Source organism: Strix aluco, chromosome 5 (assembly GCF_031877795.1).
Source record: "Strix aluco isolate bStrAlu1 chromosome 5, bStrAlu1.hap1, whole genome shotgun sequence".
NCBI lineage: Eukaryota > Metazoa > Chordata > Aves > Strigiformes > Strigidae > Strix > Strix aluco.
The window spans coordinates 37413952-37426531 of NC_133935.1; the positions used below are offsets into that span (position 1 = coordinate 37413952).

Genomic DNA, 12580 nt, shown 5'->3' on the forward strand with positions numbered 1-12580 from the left:
AGTGGCAGATAGGACAAAAGGAAAAATGTCTTTCCCAGTACAAGGAGCTGCTGAAGGAAGACGCCACTGGAGAAAGAATGGATGACAAAAGCACGTCACACTGTAAAGGTTGATCATGTGGTAGCAGGGGTAATTTTTGTGGCTAAAGAAGAGGGAATTAGACTTCAATGACCGAGGGAGAAGACAAGGAACATATTTCACTTCAGAACTTTTGGTTCATTTGTGAAATACTGGGAAGAAGGGCAGAGCAGAAGAAATTTGTAGTAGTCTTTAAGGGAGATGATAGAAACTGGCCCTTCCTATTTGGCTGCCATCTATCTGTGTTTCACCAGACATACCCTCTCACTCAGCACAGATCTTCTTTAGGCAGAACTGGAAGATTCCACATATTTATCCAGGATTTCACTTTGGGAGGTACACAGCTCAGTGGCACAGTACACACGTCAGAAGCACAGTGGTTTGGGCCAGGAAAAAATGATGGCAAGTCACCCAGGACAGAACTGCAAACAAAATGCACACATAGAGTCAATGTTAGAGTATTTTGGGAGTTATATATTATATTGATATACCGTGATACTTTAATGGGAAATTGAGTCATCTTTTCTCCATGTTTTGCCTTTGGGCACTGATAAGCAAAGTAATGACATTAAGAATAACCAAAAAGTTGGTGTTATTGGCAAACACCTTAGTGGGAACAAGTTGAGAGAGCATTGTTGTAGTGTAGCACTGTTCTGCAGGTAACACAAAACTGTAAAAAGGCCCCGATACAAGAAGGCAGTAAATTGTTGCCTAAAGCTTTTTTAGGGGAAGGAAATACAGGCCAATTGATTTCAGAAGTTTTGTGGAAGAAAGACACCTCACACCAAAAAATATGAGTGAAAGTCAGAGGAAATATGAAGCAGGCATTGTTGTTCTGAATGCTGTTTGCTCTCCAATTATCCAAGCTTCACCTAAACTGACCAGCTTGGGCTGAAGTTCCCACCTATCATATTCTGATTAAGTGGCATTATTGCATGTGAGTAAAGCTCTTTGAAGACCAGCAAACTAACATGGCTTTGTCAAAACAAGCTTAAAAATAATTGTACAATACTTTTCAGTCATAATTTTTATTAGAGGGTTTTTGGAAGAGGAAATAAATTTGTGTACAGGGAAACTGATCAAGGGTCTGTTCCTAGAGATCATGGATCAATCCCACCAAATCATTCATTGCTTCATTCCCAGACTTCCTCTGAAGATGCCTGGCATCACACAAGGATGAGAAGTAGGCTAAAACTGTAGGAGAAAAGGGGCACACAGGGTGATGCAAGAGTGAGTGTACCGAGGAGGAACATGGAGAGAGCTTATGGCAGCAGAAGGGCAGGAGAAAGGGTGGGTGCCAAGAGCCATGTAGAGTCACAACAACTGATAAAGATCACAAAAAAAGAAGATAGTGATGGGATGAAAGAGTGAAAGACAAGCAATCCTGATGCCCTGAAATGATATTATCTCAGACAAGACAAGACAAGTCAGCAAAATTAATTGCTGCTGGTTGGCCCGATGGCCGTGGAGTTGTATCAACAATCCCTGCCCACCACATTACTTGACAGGTCTAGATTCCAAACTTTTCCTCTACTTTAAAATGCTAACAGTTTCAAAATAAAGGGATGGACTCAAACCTTTATAGCTCCAGAAAAAAATGCAGTTGTCAACAGTACAAGAAGGAGGCAGCAGTATTCCTGCTGTTATGAGAAATCAAATAAAAAACATGTGCTGAGGTGAGTTGTCTAATACAGCTTTTGAAAGACGTGGACATCAAGGTCTATCTCCAGGGCAAACGGCTCAGCCCTGCATTCTGGGAAGACAAAAGCTCTGGCCTTGAGGTGGGAGCCAGATTTCCAACAACCTGTCATCAGAGATCCCAAGGAGGCTGCTCTATGAAAATACGAAACTATGAAAAAGTCTTGAACTCTCCTAATGCATAAAAAGCCAAGGTAGCAAGCACTGAGGTTTGGAATACTCTAGGAGCCCCATATCTGTAATTTAAGCATTGCAACACTTGAATCTTAGGGTCTCAACTCTCTTTTAATTGTACTCATAGATCTTCTTCAGAAAAGAAGTGATTCCATAGGACATGTCTTTTCATGAGTATAACTACAGAGAAAACAAACCAAATCGCCAGACCAGATTCCCATATGCCTTATGGTCCAGGGTTATTGCTGATGTTCTTATTCATCTTGATTATTCCATTTCACTTATAGGCAAAATAGTAATTGTATCAAGCTTACACAACCAGCCCTCATGCATGAAGGACACATGCACTTCAGTGAGAAATGTTGGGAAGAAAGGAAAGCCATTTGAGTGTCTGTCACGGCCAGGGCTGACAGCAGATACATTAAGAGGGATGTGTCCCGGAGCATTTTACACTGGGCAGTGGACAAGAGTCAGACTGTAGCAGGCAGTATTTGTGGAAACGCCACCAATTTCTGTGAACAGTTATCTACAGTGACTATGAAAACATCATATCATAACTGTAATATCGAAATGTTGGTAAAATGAGGGGTTCTTAATTTTCAGGAGGCAAGAGAAAGGGAAGAGTCAACCTGAGCAAGTGAATAGAAGCGTGGCTGAAGCCTGTATAATCAGACCTGAAAGAGGAGAAGTAACTAACAATCAGTACTGTGGTGTGGCTCCCTGCTCTCCGTGACGTAAGGTTATGAACTCTCTGTTAACCTGCCAGCTAATATTCAGTTGCTTCATCTAAACTGCTCCTGTCAAACTAATTCCAATTGTAAATGCAATGATAGTTTGCTCTATCTTCTTTGCTTTTTACTTACTAACTAGCTTGCTGGAAATGAATTTGCCGTGGGTTGCTATATGCTCACAAGACTGAAGTTTCATGAAAAGTTACTTGAGAGTGTACCAGGACATGGGGACAACTTGAAATAATGGGTTCCCCCGAGATATGCCACATCCTTCAGAACCTGAAACGCGTGGTCCTGTTCTCCCGAGACACGGTGGGACCTGCTGCTCCGTCACCTGGGTTCGGCTGCTGGGTGCACAGGCCCACCGGGGGTGCGTGTGTGCAGGTGTAACACGCCAAGCTGTGATTCACCTCCACACACCGGGCACCAGGAGCCCCAGGTTCTTGCACTGACTGTTAATACAGAAAGTACGTTATAATTAGCACTAAATACCTTTTGAGATCGGATTCTATTTTAACTCGAGAACAGCTTGTAGCTCTGACAGCGTACTACAGCTCGCAGTAAATCGCTCCTGGAATAGGTGTAATTTGCTTTGGGCGAGACTTGCTTCGCTATGGGGAGCTGGAGCACTATGACCACGGACGGAGTGTTCAAGCGCCAGCCCAGCGTGGCCCAAGTGCCCCCCAGCGCCGGCTCCGGCCGGGGCGATGAAGCCACCGAGCCCGACACCTGCCCCCTGCCCAGGAGGGGAAGCGACTCGCAGCCCTGCCCCGCTCTGCCCCAGACCAGCCGACACCGCCCAGCTGGGCGCAGGCGGCTGGCGCGGGGGGAGGGCGCACCCCGCTTTCCGCGGGGCGCCGCCGCGGCTCCCCCAGGCGCTGTGGGCGCCCACGCAGCGTGACCGAGAGCCGGCCAGAGGAGCCCGGCGCCCGGCTGCTCCCCGACCCTCGCGGGTGTCGAGGCCGCCCCTTCAGCCGCGGCCGCCCCAGCGCCGGGCAGCGGGCGCCCGCTCCGGGCGGGGCGGGGAGGGGGCTGCGGCCGCGGGCCGGGGCCGGGCGGCGGGGGCGGGTGGGCCCGGCCCCCCCCGCGGCCGCGCTGTCTCGTGGCGGGCGGCAGCCGTCGCGCCGCCGCTCAGTGTGGGCAGGCGGGCGGCGCGCACGGAGGGGCCGCCGCGCCCGCGGGCTCTGGGCAGTGCGCCGCTGGGCCGGGGCCGGGGCCGGGGCCGGGGCCGGGGTGTGCGCCCCGGGGCGGCCGCCGCAGCCGCGCTGCCCCCTGCATGGCCGCGCCGTGAGGGGCGGGAGCGCGTGGCGCCGTGGCGGGGAGCCCCCGGCGCTGCCTGCCCAGCATGCTGCGGAAGGTAAGGACCCCGCCGCTGCCCCGCCGGCCGCGGGCCCGCACACCGGAGCGGGGCCCGGGAGCGCGGGGCCGCCGCCGAACCCCGGGCGCCGTGACTGCGAGTCGAGGCGGCGTGTGGGGTGTCGCGGGGGCGGGGGGTGGCGGGCGGCCGGTGATCGGTGTGTCCGCCGGGGTCCCGCGAGGGGGCGCCGCGGCGCCGGGAGCGGCTCCCGCGGGGGGTGGTTGCTCCCGTCAGGGCGGGCGGGGGCCGGGGGGGGCCGGGGGCCGCGGGATCCCGCCGGGCGCTGTCCATGGTGGGGGGCGGAACAGCGGGCGGGCACGGGCGGGAGACACCGGCCAAACTTTGCTGTCCGCGGCCGGCGGCTCCCCGTGCGGGCCGTTTGCAGGCTGGAGTTGCCATGGATGCCCGCGGCTGGCAGCGCGCGTCCTGGGCGCGGGCAGCGCGGGGCGCGGAGGGGCCGAGTGCCGGGTGTCCCCGCAGGCCGCCGCCGCTGGCAGCGAACCCGGCGGGGGGTCTCGGCCGGCCGGCGCGGGGTGAGCGCCCGGCGCCGGGAGCCGCCCGGGACTGGCGGTGGGAGCGAAGCCTCCCTGCCCGCCGCTCTATTGTTCCTTCGTGCGCGGCAGCAGCCGATCCCTGCGCGGTGAAATCTCGGGCAGGGAGAGGGCTCGGCGCGTGGAACGGCTCCTCGGTTGTGCCCTCGGCAGCGGCGCCGATGGGGCTGTGGGAAGGCGAATGCGAGACTCTCGTGGCTGGTGAAGGCGCTGCCAAAAGCTTTAGAAAAACAACCTGAAGGTCTGAGCCGAGGGGAGGGCGGCTGCACAGCAGCACCAGACCCCACTTCGGAGCCGCGACCAAAAGCTGTTCAAGTCAATAGGAATCCTTCACCTGACATAAGAGGGGGTGCATACAGACCATCCAGCTCCTATCACAATTTGCAGTACTCCTTCCGAAAGGCAGGCTTTCCTTCCAGGTGGACCTGAGCTGCTTCCCATCGTTGCTGGAAGCTGTCTGTAACAGGAAAGTGCCAGTGTAGAAGGAGCGTTACCAAAAGAATGAATCATGTAACTGCTCAGGCTTCTTGTCCCGCCGTTGTTCCTGTCTTGCTCTCATTTTGTGTTATCTTCCCAAATTTTGTTGTTACAGCTTTAGGCCCACTAGCCTAAGTGTGCGGTAGCTCAGACAACTGGAGTAGCAAGACATCCCTCCAAATTTGTGAAAAAAAAGCGTGAGGAATCTCTAGCCTTGCTGCATGGTGAGTGAGGTGGTTGGAGCCTGAGGTCCACTTTGGCACTTCTGAGCTGCTGATCTGGGTTCCAATGGCTTGTGCTTGGCTTGGCAGAGCCCGAGCGACGCAGAACAAACAAGGTGATTTAGGATTTCGCTTTGTTCTGGAGAGGAACCCTCCACTTAGCCAGGCTTCTAAAGCCCGACATTGCTAATCTCTTTTTACAAATATTCCCAGGATTATTATGTAGTTGTTACACAGTTTGGACAGGCTGGGTAAGAGAAAGCTGATTAATTCTATCCTTGCATTGTGAATAATGTGGAACAAATGCTTCATTTGAATTTTACCTTCTTCCACTATCCATCATACTTCTTTGCTTACAAGGAGGGGGAGTGCAGAGATGGTCAAGATTTGAAATTAAGGATTTATTAAAGGTCAGAATGACCTTGGGGATTGTGGATACAAGGTATTCGAGCCTTGTTTCTTTTTTATACCTAATTCTGTGGCTGCCCAAGGGCTGAATCGGGGCTTTAGGGCTGGTCTATGCTGGCAGCCTGTTCTGTGCTCCACATTCATGAGCCATCCATTGCAGACTGACCTCTGTGTGAATTATAGAGCACCTGTGCTAAATTCCTCTGCTGTACCACCAAAACTAGAGCAGTACCAAGAGAAGTTGAACTAAGCTAACTTTAGCTTAAAAAATGATAAAATTTGTAATCCCTAATTCTTAGGCAACACATCAGGGCTAATGAAGACTGCATGAAGAACTGTCTGAGAAAGGGAATCTCCTTTCAGGCAGAAGGAGAAAGAAATAAGAAGAAACACAATTGCAGCCCTCACTCTGGATCATGAGTGCCCCAATCCTACTTCAGGCATCCCACTGGAGAACCTTCCTCACTGAGTTCGTGAATCAGGTCCTTAGCATGTCTTGGAAGAACAGTTGTCATGTGGGTGACCAACAGTTAAAATTATTTTCATGCCATGGCTCTTTAGGCAGGAGTATGAAACCTCAGTGTAGATTGCTTTGTCTCTTCTTCATTCTCTGCTGTTCCAGAGGATTTTCTACCATTTGTGACTTAGCATCCCCTGTTTGCTTTTATATGTCAGAAGGGGAGACAAAGTAGGGAGAAACCCCTGCTTTTCTATTTTTCTGTCTGTCGCTTGATTTTATGGCCAGCAAGAGGAAGCCTAACATTCAGGACCTCTCTGACTTTGCTGTCCCTCAATGCAGTTGATGTTTCATTGATTGCTTCAAAAATAAATTAAGCTGGAGGGGGCTGGGCCACTGAGATAGAAAGCTGAAATGCCTGCCCAGGGTTTAGTATGGGTCAACAGCTCAGTGTTTAAATCCACAATTTCCACTTGGATCAAGTTTTCCAGTGCCATCTGCACTCATAAAGGAGCAATAAGTACAAGAGTTGTTTTGGATATCTCAGAAGCGTAGTAAAAACCTGGGTTTCGTTGCCAGAGACAGATGAAATAACGTCCTTGCCCTTTCTTTTGGGAGTGTACTGAATTTCAACTCTAACATGGCAAAAATTGACCTGTGAGGATAGGTGGAATCAGTGAAATCTTAGTGTCTTGGTGGAGCTGCTGCTGAGTTGTGTGTGTCAGGTGGGCTTTCCCTAAGCTGACCCCTTGGCTCCTCAGGTAAGCTGATCTCTCCGAGGAGCCTGCCTGCTCCCTGTGCTTCAGTCACTGAAACAGGGTGAAGTCCTTCAGTCAGTAGTGACCTGAAGCCGGCAGTAGTACGCAGGTGCTGGCAGTCCTGTGGCTTCAAGAGTGACACAATGATGCTCTGTGCAACAGAGCACTTTTCCTCACCAGTGCAGAGGCACATCTTAGGCAGATGACCCTCCATGTGTTCCTCAGGTCCCCGCTGTAGTCCGTGGAGGGAAGCAGAGCAGCTCGGGCTAAGCGGGGTCTGGGCTGTGTGCATCAGGGCTGTGCGGTATGGAAGAGAGACCACCATGGGGAAGGACAGGCAGTAGCAAGATAACTGCTAGCCTGCTGCTTTCAGGGCTCTCTGCTGAACCTGGAACCCAGCTCAGCAGCTCTTACCGAGTGTTCCTGCCAGGGACCAGTTTAGACTTCTCTGCTTGCCTCCCAGCCCTGCTCCTCCTGGCCTCTCCAGCTACATATGTCCAACCTGTTCTTCGTAAAAGGAGTGTTTTCTAAAATCTTCTGAGTACTAGTGAGGTCGAGGTTTCCTAATTATCCTAACGCTGTTTTTGAGATGCTTTACAGGGGTTTTATCCTTCCAGAGAGCATGCCCCCCTTTCTTGTCTCTACACACTCTCTTTCAGACTTGAGAAACATGACAGTTGTATGTACAGCATTTCCTGGCCACCACTGCTTTTTCCTTCCTCTTCAAACTGTTCAAAATAGTTAAAGATGACAGGCATTTCCAAGTACTTTCTTGCTTGTATGAATACACTTTTTTAAGAACACCATTGCATAGTATCTAGGTGCTGCAGCTGGATGTATAGCCAACGTCAGCTGAGGTTGGTCCACTTGATTTCATGCCAGGTGAAAGATCCACTTCTTTTTCTTCCCTATGCCCCTCATTTTTTACTCAGTTTCTTATTAGTAAGAAAATACTAATGCATATATAAGCAGGAAGAAATCCCTGAGGGTTTTTTTCTGTTTTTACATACCTGCCCCTCCCCGGTCATTCAACTAAAATAGATTGGCATTCTAGTTAATAGAGACAAGCTGTCTATTAGACATTTCAGGAAGGCAGTTACAGAGTTAGGAGCAGAGAGACTACATTTTCTGGCAAAGGATGAAAAGCCGGTTCTCCAGACCTCAGCATTCTTGTCTCTTTAGACTTGTTTCTCTCAGCTTCTCTTCCTAGATGACCTATCTGTCTTAACTGACTGTATTAGGAGCTAATTTATTCAGCCTTGACAGTCTTTCACCAGATCACTGAAGTACATTTAGATAGAAATTCTCATTTGTATCTGCTTTTATTATCTTTTTGAATGTCAGCTCTGTGTATCTTGTTCATTTTTGTTAGGGAAAACAAATTGGTATGTCAAATACTGCTGGAGTTATTTCTTCAGGCAAGATGTACCCAGACTTGGAAATTAATGGAAATAAAACACATCAACAAGAAATTAGTATTTAGGGACAACAAGAAGAAGAAATTAGTATGGGTAGAACATACTGAAAATCCAGACTGGGCTAAATAAAGTGTGTCATGAAGATGAAATTGTGTGCTACTTCTGTTTTTATTATATATCATTTAATGTTCTTAGGTGTTTTTTGGCTCTGATGCTCAGTAATCAGTAGTTACTTTTGTAGGTACAAATGAGGAGGGAAAGGAAAAAGCCTTGCTTGGTAATGCTCTGTTTAATTCATGAGGTAGTTAGGAGGGACATATATACCTTCACAGGTACAGAGCAGTGCTACATCTTGCTATAAATTTTATTCACCAGATGTTTGAGCAGAATGAAAGCTTTATTTTTAACCAAGTTGTCACTGTCTGGTCTTTACAAGTTGTTGGGCAAAACTGCACATACTGGGACAGTTTGGGCTAATGGGAGTGGGTGGCACATTAGTTCTGCTGGGGAAAAAAAATGCCCTTTTGGTATGTTTAGTTGCTCAGAGATTGTGTTCAAATAGTATATAGCACTGTCAGTCGAAGACTACATTTCAGGGTTGAGGTAATAATGAGATTTTCCTTATTCAGCTATTTTAGAGGCTCTACTATTTTGGCTACCCTCGGGGAATATCAAATGTGTTACCAGTTAAATCCATGACAACAGATAACTTAAGCATTAGATTTAGCTGAGCTAATGTGCAGGCAATTTAACTGGGTAAGACACAGGCCACCCTGGCATGAGGGAGCACCAAATAAATCCTTGCCCCAAAGACAGCAGAGTGGGGGTTTGAATAGGGGTCTTCAGCCGTCAGCAGAAACATGACAGACAGGCAGTCGGAGACTGCTGCTACAGCTTGAGCGGGCTGTGACTGAGGTGGCTTTAAGTGGGTTTTAGTGGATTTTTAGTGAATTTAGGTGCCTGGAGGTGTTTCAGTGCCTGAAAGATTACATGATGTGCAAGTGAGGATTTCGGTTGGACGTAGCGTTGGTTTTGAAGGACTAAAGAGGATTTCCTGCCTTTACCTCAAGCACTCCTATTTGCTGAAGAGTTCATCTTTTCCATCACTGCTTCTGCTGGTTTTTTTCTGTGACTCAGATGATTAGCAGTAGGACCCATCTCTGCCAATAGTGTCTATGATGCAAATACAGACAGAAACGGGGCTGAAATTTCTCAATGCTGAAAAGACTTGAAACAGTAGCAAGGCAATAAAGGGTACCAAGGAAATGAAACTTCAGGCTCGGTGGTGGTGTGTGCTGTGGCAGGCAATAGATGATGGAAGAGCAATTCATTCTGCTCTGCAACGCAAACTAGGTTGCTTAAAAGGTAGCCTGGTATTTCTGCAGTTTCAGAGATTTTAAGTTGGAAGTGTCACTGTGGTATAAATAAATGTTGACGGACTGTCTCAAATATATCTACCATCTATTTAAAATCTCTGTCCTAAAATTTTTTTTTGTAAGATTCTAGAGTAAAATTCTTTGAAGCTGGGCAATAAGGAGCCAAAATCTAATGGAAAGTCAGTGAGCTTTGTGTATCGAGTCCCTGGGTTCACTTTTGAAAATCGGATTTAAATGGCTGATGTGCTTTCAACTGTCTCTCTTACTGGTCCTATTTTTATCTGCCACTTCTGTTGGTAAGCAGAGAGGAGAGCGAGGCGTAAATGGCATGGGGAGGAAGAATTAGAGAGTGACCAATTGTTCACTGTCTCTGTCAGCAGAAGAATTGGGGCCATTAAAGGAAACCATCAGGCCCCAGGTTCAGAGCAGAAGGATGTGCTCTCCTGTGCAACTCCTTGCCATTGGGCAATGTGGGGGGCATGAGTTTCCATGGATCCAAAAAACAAGCAGGCAAAGTCAGGAAAAATACTTCAGAAGTCCCTGAGTACAAAATTAACACCGCTGGCTCACAGAATCATCTAGGTTGGAAAAGACCTTGAAGATCATCCAGTCCAACAATTAACCTGACATTGACAGCTCCCAACTACACCATATCCCTCAGCGCTATGTCAACCCGACTCTTAAACACCTCCAGGGATGGGGACTCCACCACTGCCCTGGGCAGCCCATTCCAACGTCTAACAACCCGTTCTGGAAAGAAATGCTTCCTAATATCCAGTCTAAACCTTCCCTGGCACAATTTGAGGCCATTCTCTCTTGTCCTATTGCTTGTTACTTTGTTAAAGAGACTCATCCCCAGCTCTCTGCAACCTCCTTTCAGGTAGTTGTAGAGGGCGATGAAGTCTCCCCTCAGCCTCCTCTTCTCCAGACTAAACAACCCCAGTTCCCTCAGCCGCTCCTCGTACGACATGTGCTCCAGACCCTTCACCAGCTTCGTTGCCCTTCTTTGGACACGCTCGAGTAATTCAATGTCCTTTTTGTAGTGAGGGGCCCAAAACTGAACACAGTCATCGAGGTGCAGCCTCACCAGTGCCGAGTACAGGGGTAAGATCACTTCCCAGTCCCTGCTGGCCACGCTATTTCTGATAGAAGCCAGGATACCATTGGCCTTCTTGGCCACCTGGGCACACTGTTGGCTCATGTTCAGCCAGCTGCCAATCAACACCCCCAGGTCCCTCTCTGACTGGCAGCTCTCCAGCCACTCCTCCCCAAGCCTGTAGCACTGCTGGGGGTTGTTGTGGCTGAAGTGCAGCACCCGGCATTTGGCCTTATTGAACCTCATACAGTTGGCCTTAGCCCATCGCTCCAGCCTGTCCAGATCTCTCTGCAGAGCCTCCCTACCCTCGAGCAGATCAACACTCCCACCCAACTTGGTGTCATCTGCAAACTTACTGAGGGTGCACTCGATCCCCTCGTCTAGGTCATCAATAAATATGTTAAACAGGAGTGGCCCCTGGGGGACACCACTCGTGACCGGCTGCCAACTGGATTTAACTCCATTCACCACAACTCTTTGGGCCCGGCCATCCAGCCAGTTTTTTACCCAGCAAAGCGTGTGCCCATCCAAGCCTTGAGCAGCCAGTTTCTCCAGGAGAATGCTGTGGGAAACGGTGTCAAAGGCCTTACTGAAGTCAAGGTAGACAACATCCACAGCCTTTCCCTCATCCAATAAGCGGGTTGCCCTGTCGTAGAAGGAGATCAGGTTTGTCAAGCAGGACCTGCCTTTCATAAACCCATGCTGACTGGGCCTGATCATCTGGTTGTCCCACATGTGTTGTATGCAGGCTCAGAAGGCCTTGACCTGCATTGCTAGTGGCTGGAAAGTATTCTGGGGGGCAGCATTGCACAATTGTGCTGGTTGTGAGAGTCATCCCAAGGCATCCACTGTTGGCTGCTGTTTCAGCCAAGATACAGGCATGGATTTAATGCGAGTGTCTATGCTCCTTACAGTCCAGCACCACACAGCCGAGCTTTGTTTTCTCCTGAGGTTGGTTGTGAGATATTGAACTTATTAGATTCATAGTGTTGATTAAGCAGGTCAGCTGAGAAATGTTTTATGAGTCTATATCGTCTCAGAGAATGTGTGCATAACTTAAGATTGAAGCAGCGGGAAAGCAAATGGAGGAAGATTAAGACCTCTTAAACATGTTGGCTTCATTGAACCAAAAACAGAAGGATTTTTTTAAAGTAATTTCCTGTGTTCATGACTCCTGTTCAGGGCAATGGTAGGTCAAGGTGGCTGGTTGTGTGTTTCTCAACAGCTTGCCTGTGTCAGGATGAACATTTCCCTGTCCTCATGTTCTGAGGTGGGGACAAAGCAGGCTCCAGCACAAAAGACACAAAAAAAGGACAGTTAATATCTTTTCCTCTATATGTTCCCCACTGCTGGAACATTGTCCTGGTGAGAAGACAATAAAATCTTAACTTTAAAAAATATATATGAAAAAATTCTCCAGACAAGTTAAAAAAAAGGGACAGATGAGCTGACTGACAAAGGAAGGAAATTTTGCCTCCTTTAACAAAGATGATTTCTAGGTCTGCCCAGTGATAAAACTGCAATTTCCAAAGGGTTTTTAATTTCCGTTGTTTGGGGTATGGCTGTGCTGGATGGAGTTAATAGGTTCACCTTGGTATGAATTCCTGGTCAGTAAGCCATGTGTGACTATTTTTTCCTGTTAGCCCTTCTTGCAGTAGTTAGCAGTTAGTGCAAAAATGGATTTCTTCAGCCTGCTGCTTTACCATGTAGCAGAGGTACATTTAGAACTTGGCATCGATGGTTTGTGTTTTGGTCTCCATGGCCGCCTATTTACTCTGAG

General features: G+C 48.7%; 1 protein-coding gene across 1 annotated transcript in view; it reads left to right on the forward strand.

Annotated features, from left to right (window-relative positions):
• The first annotated feature begins 3988 nt into the window (after positions 1-3988).
• Positions 3989-12580, forward strand: part of TMCC3 (transmembrane and coiled-coil domain family 3) — a 143674-nt gene continuing 135082 nt past the window's right edge. Inside the window, exon 1 of the mRNA XM_074827058.1 lies at positions 3989-4038. Coding sequence (XP_074683159.1) covers positions 4027-4038 — 12 coding nt within the window. The 5' untranslated portion in view covers positions 3989-4026. The remainder of the gene's footprint in view (positions 4039-12580) is intronic.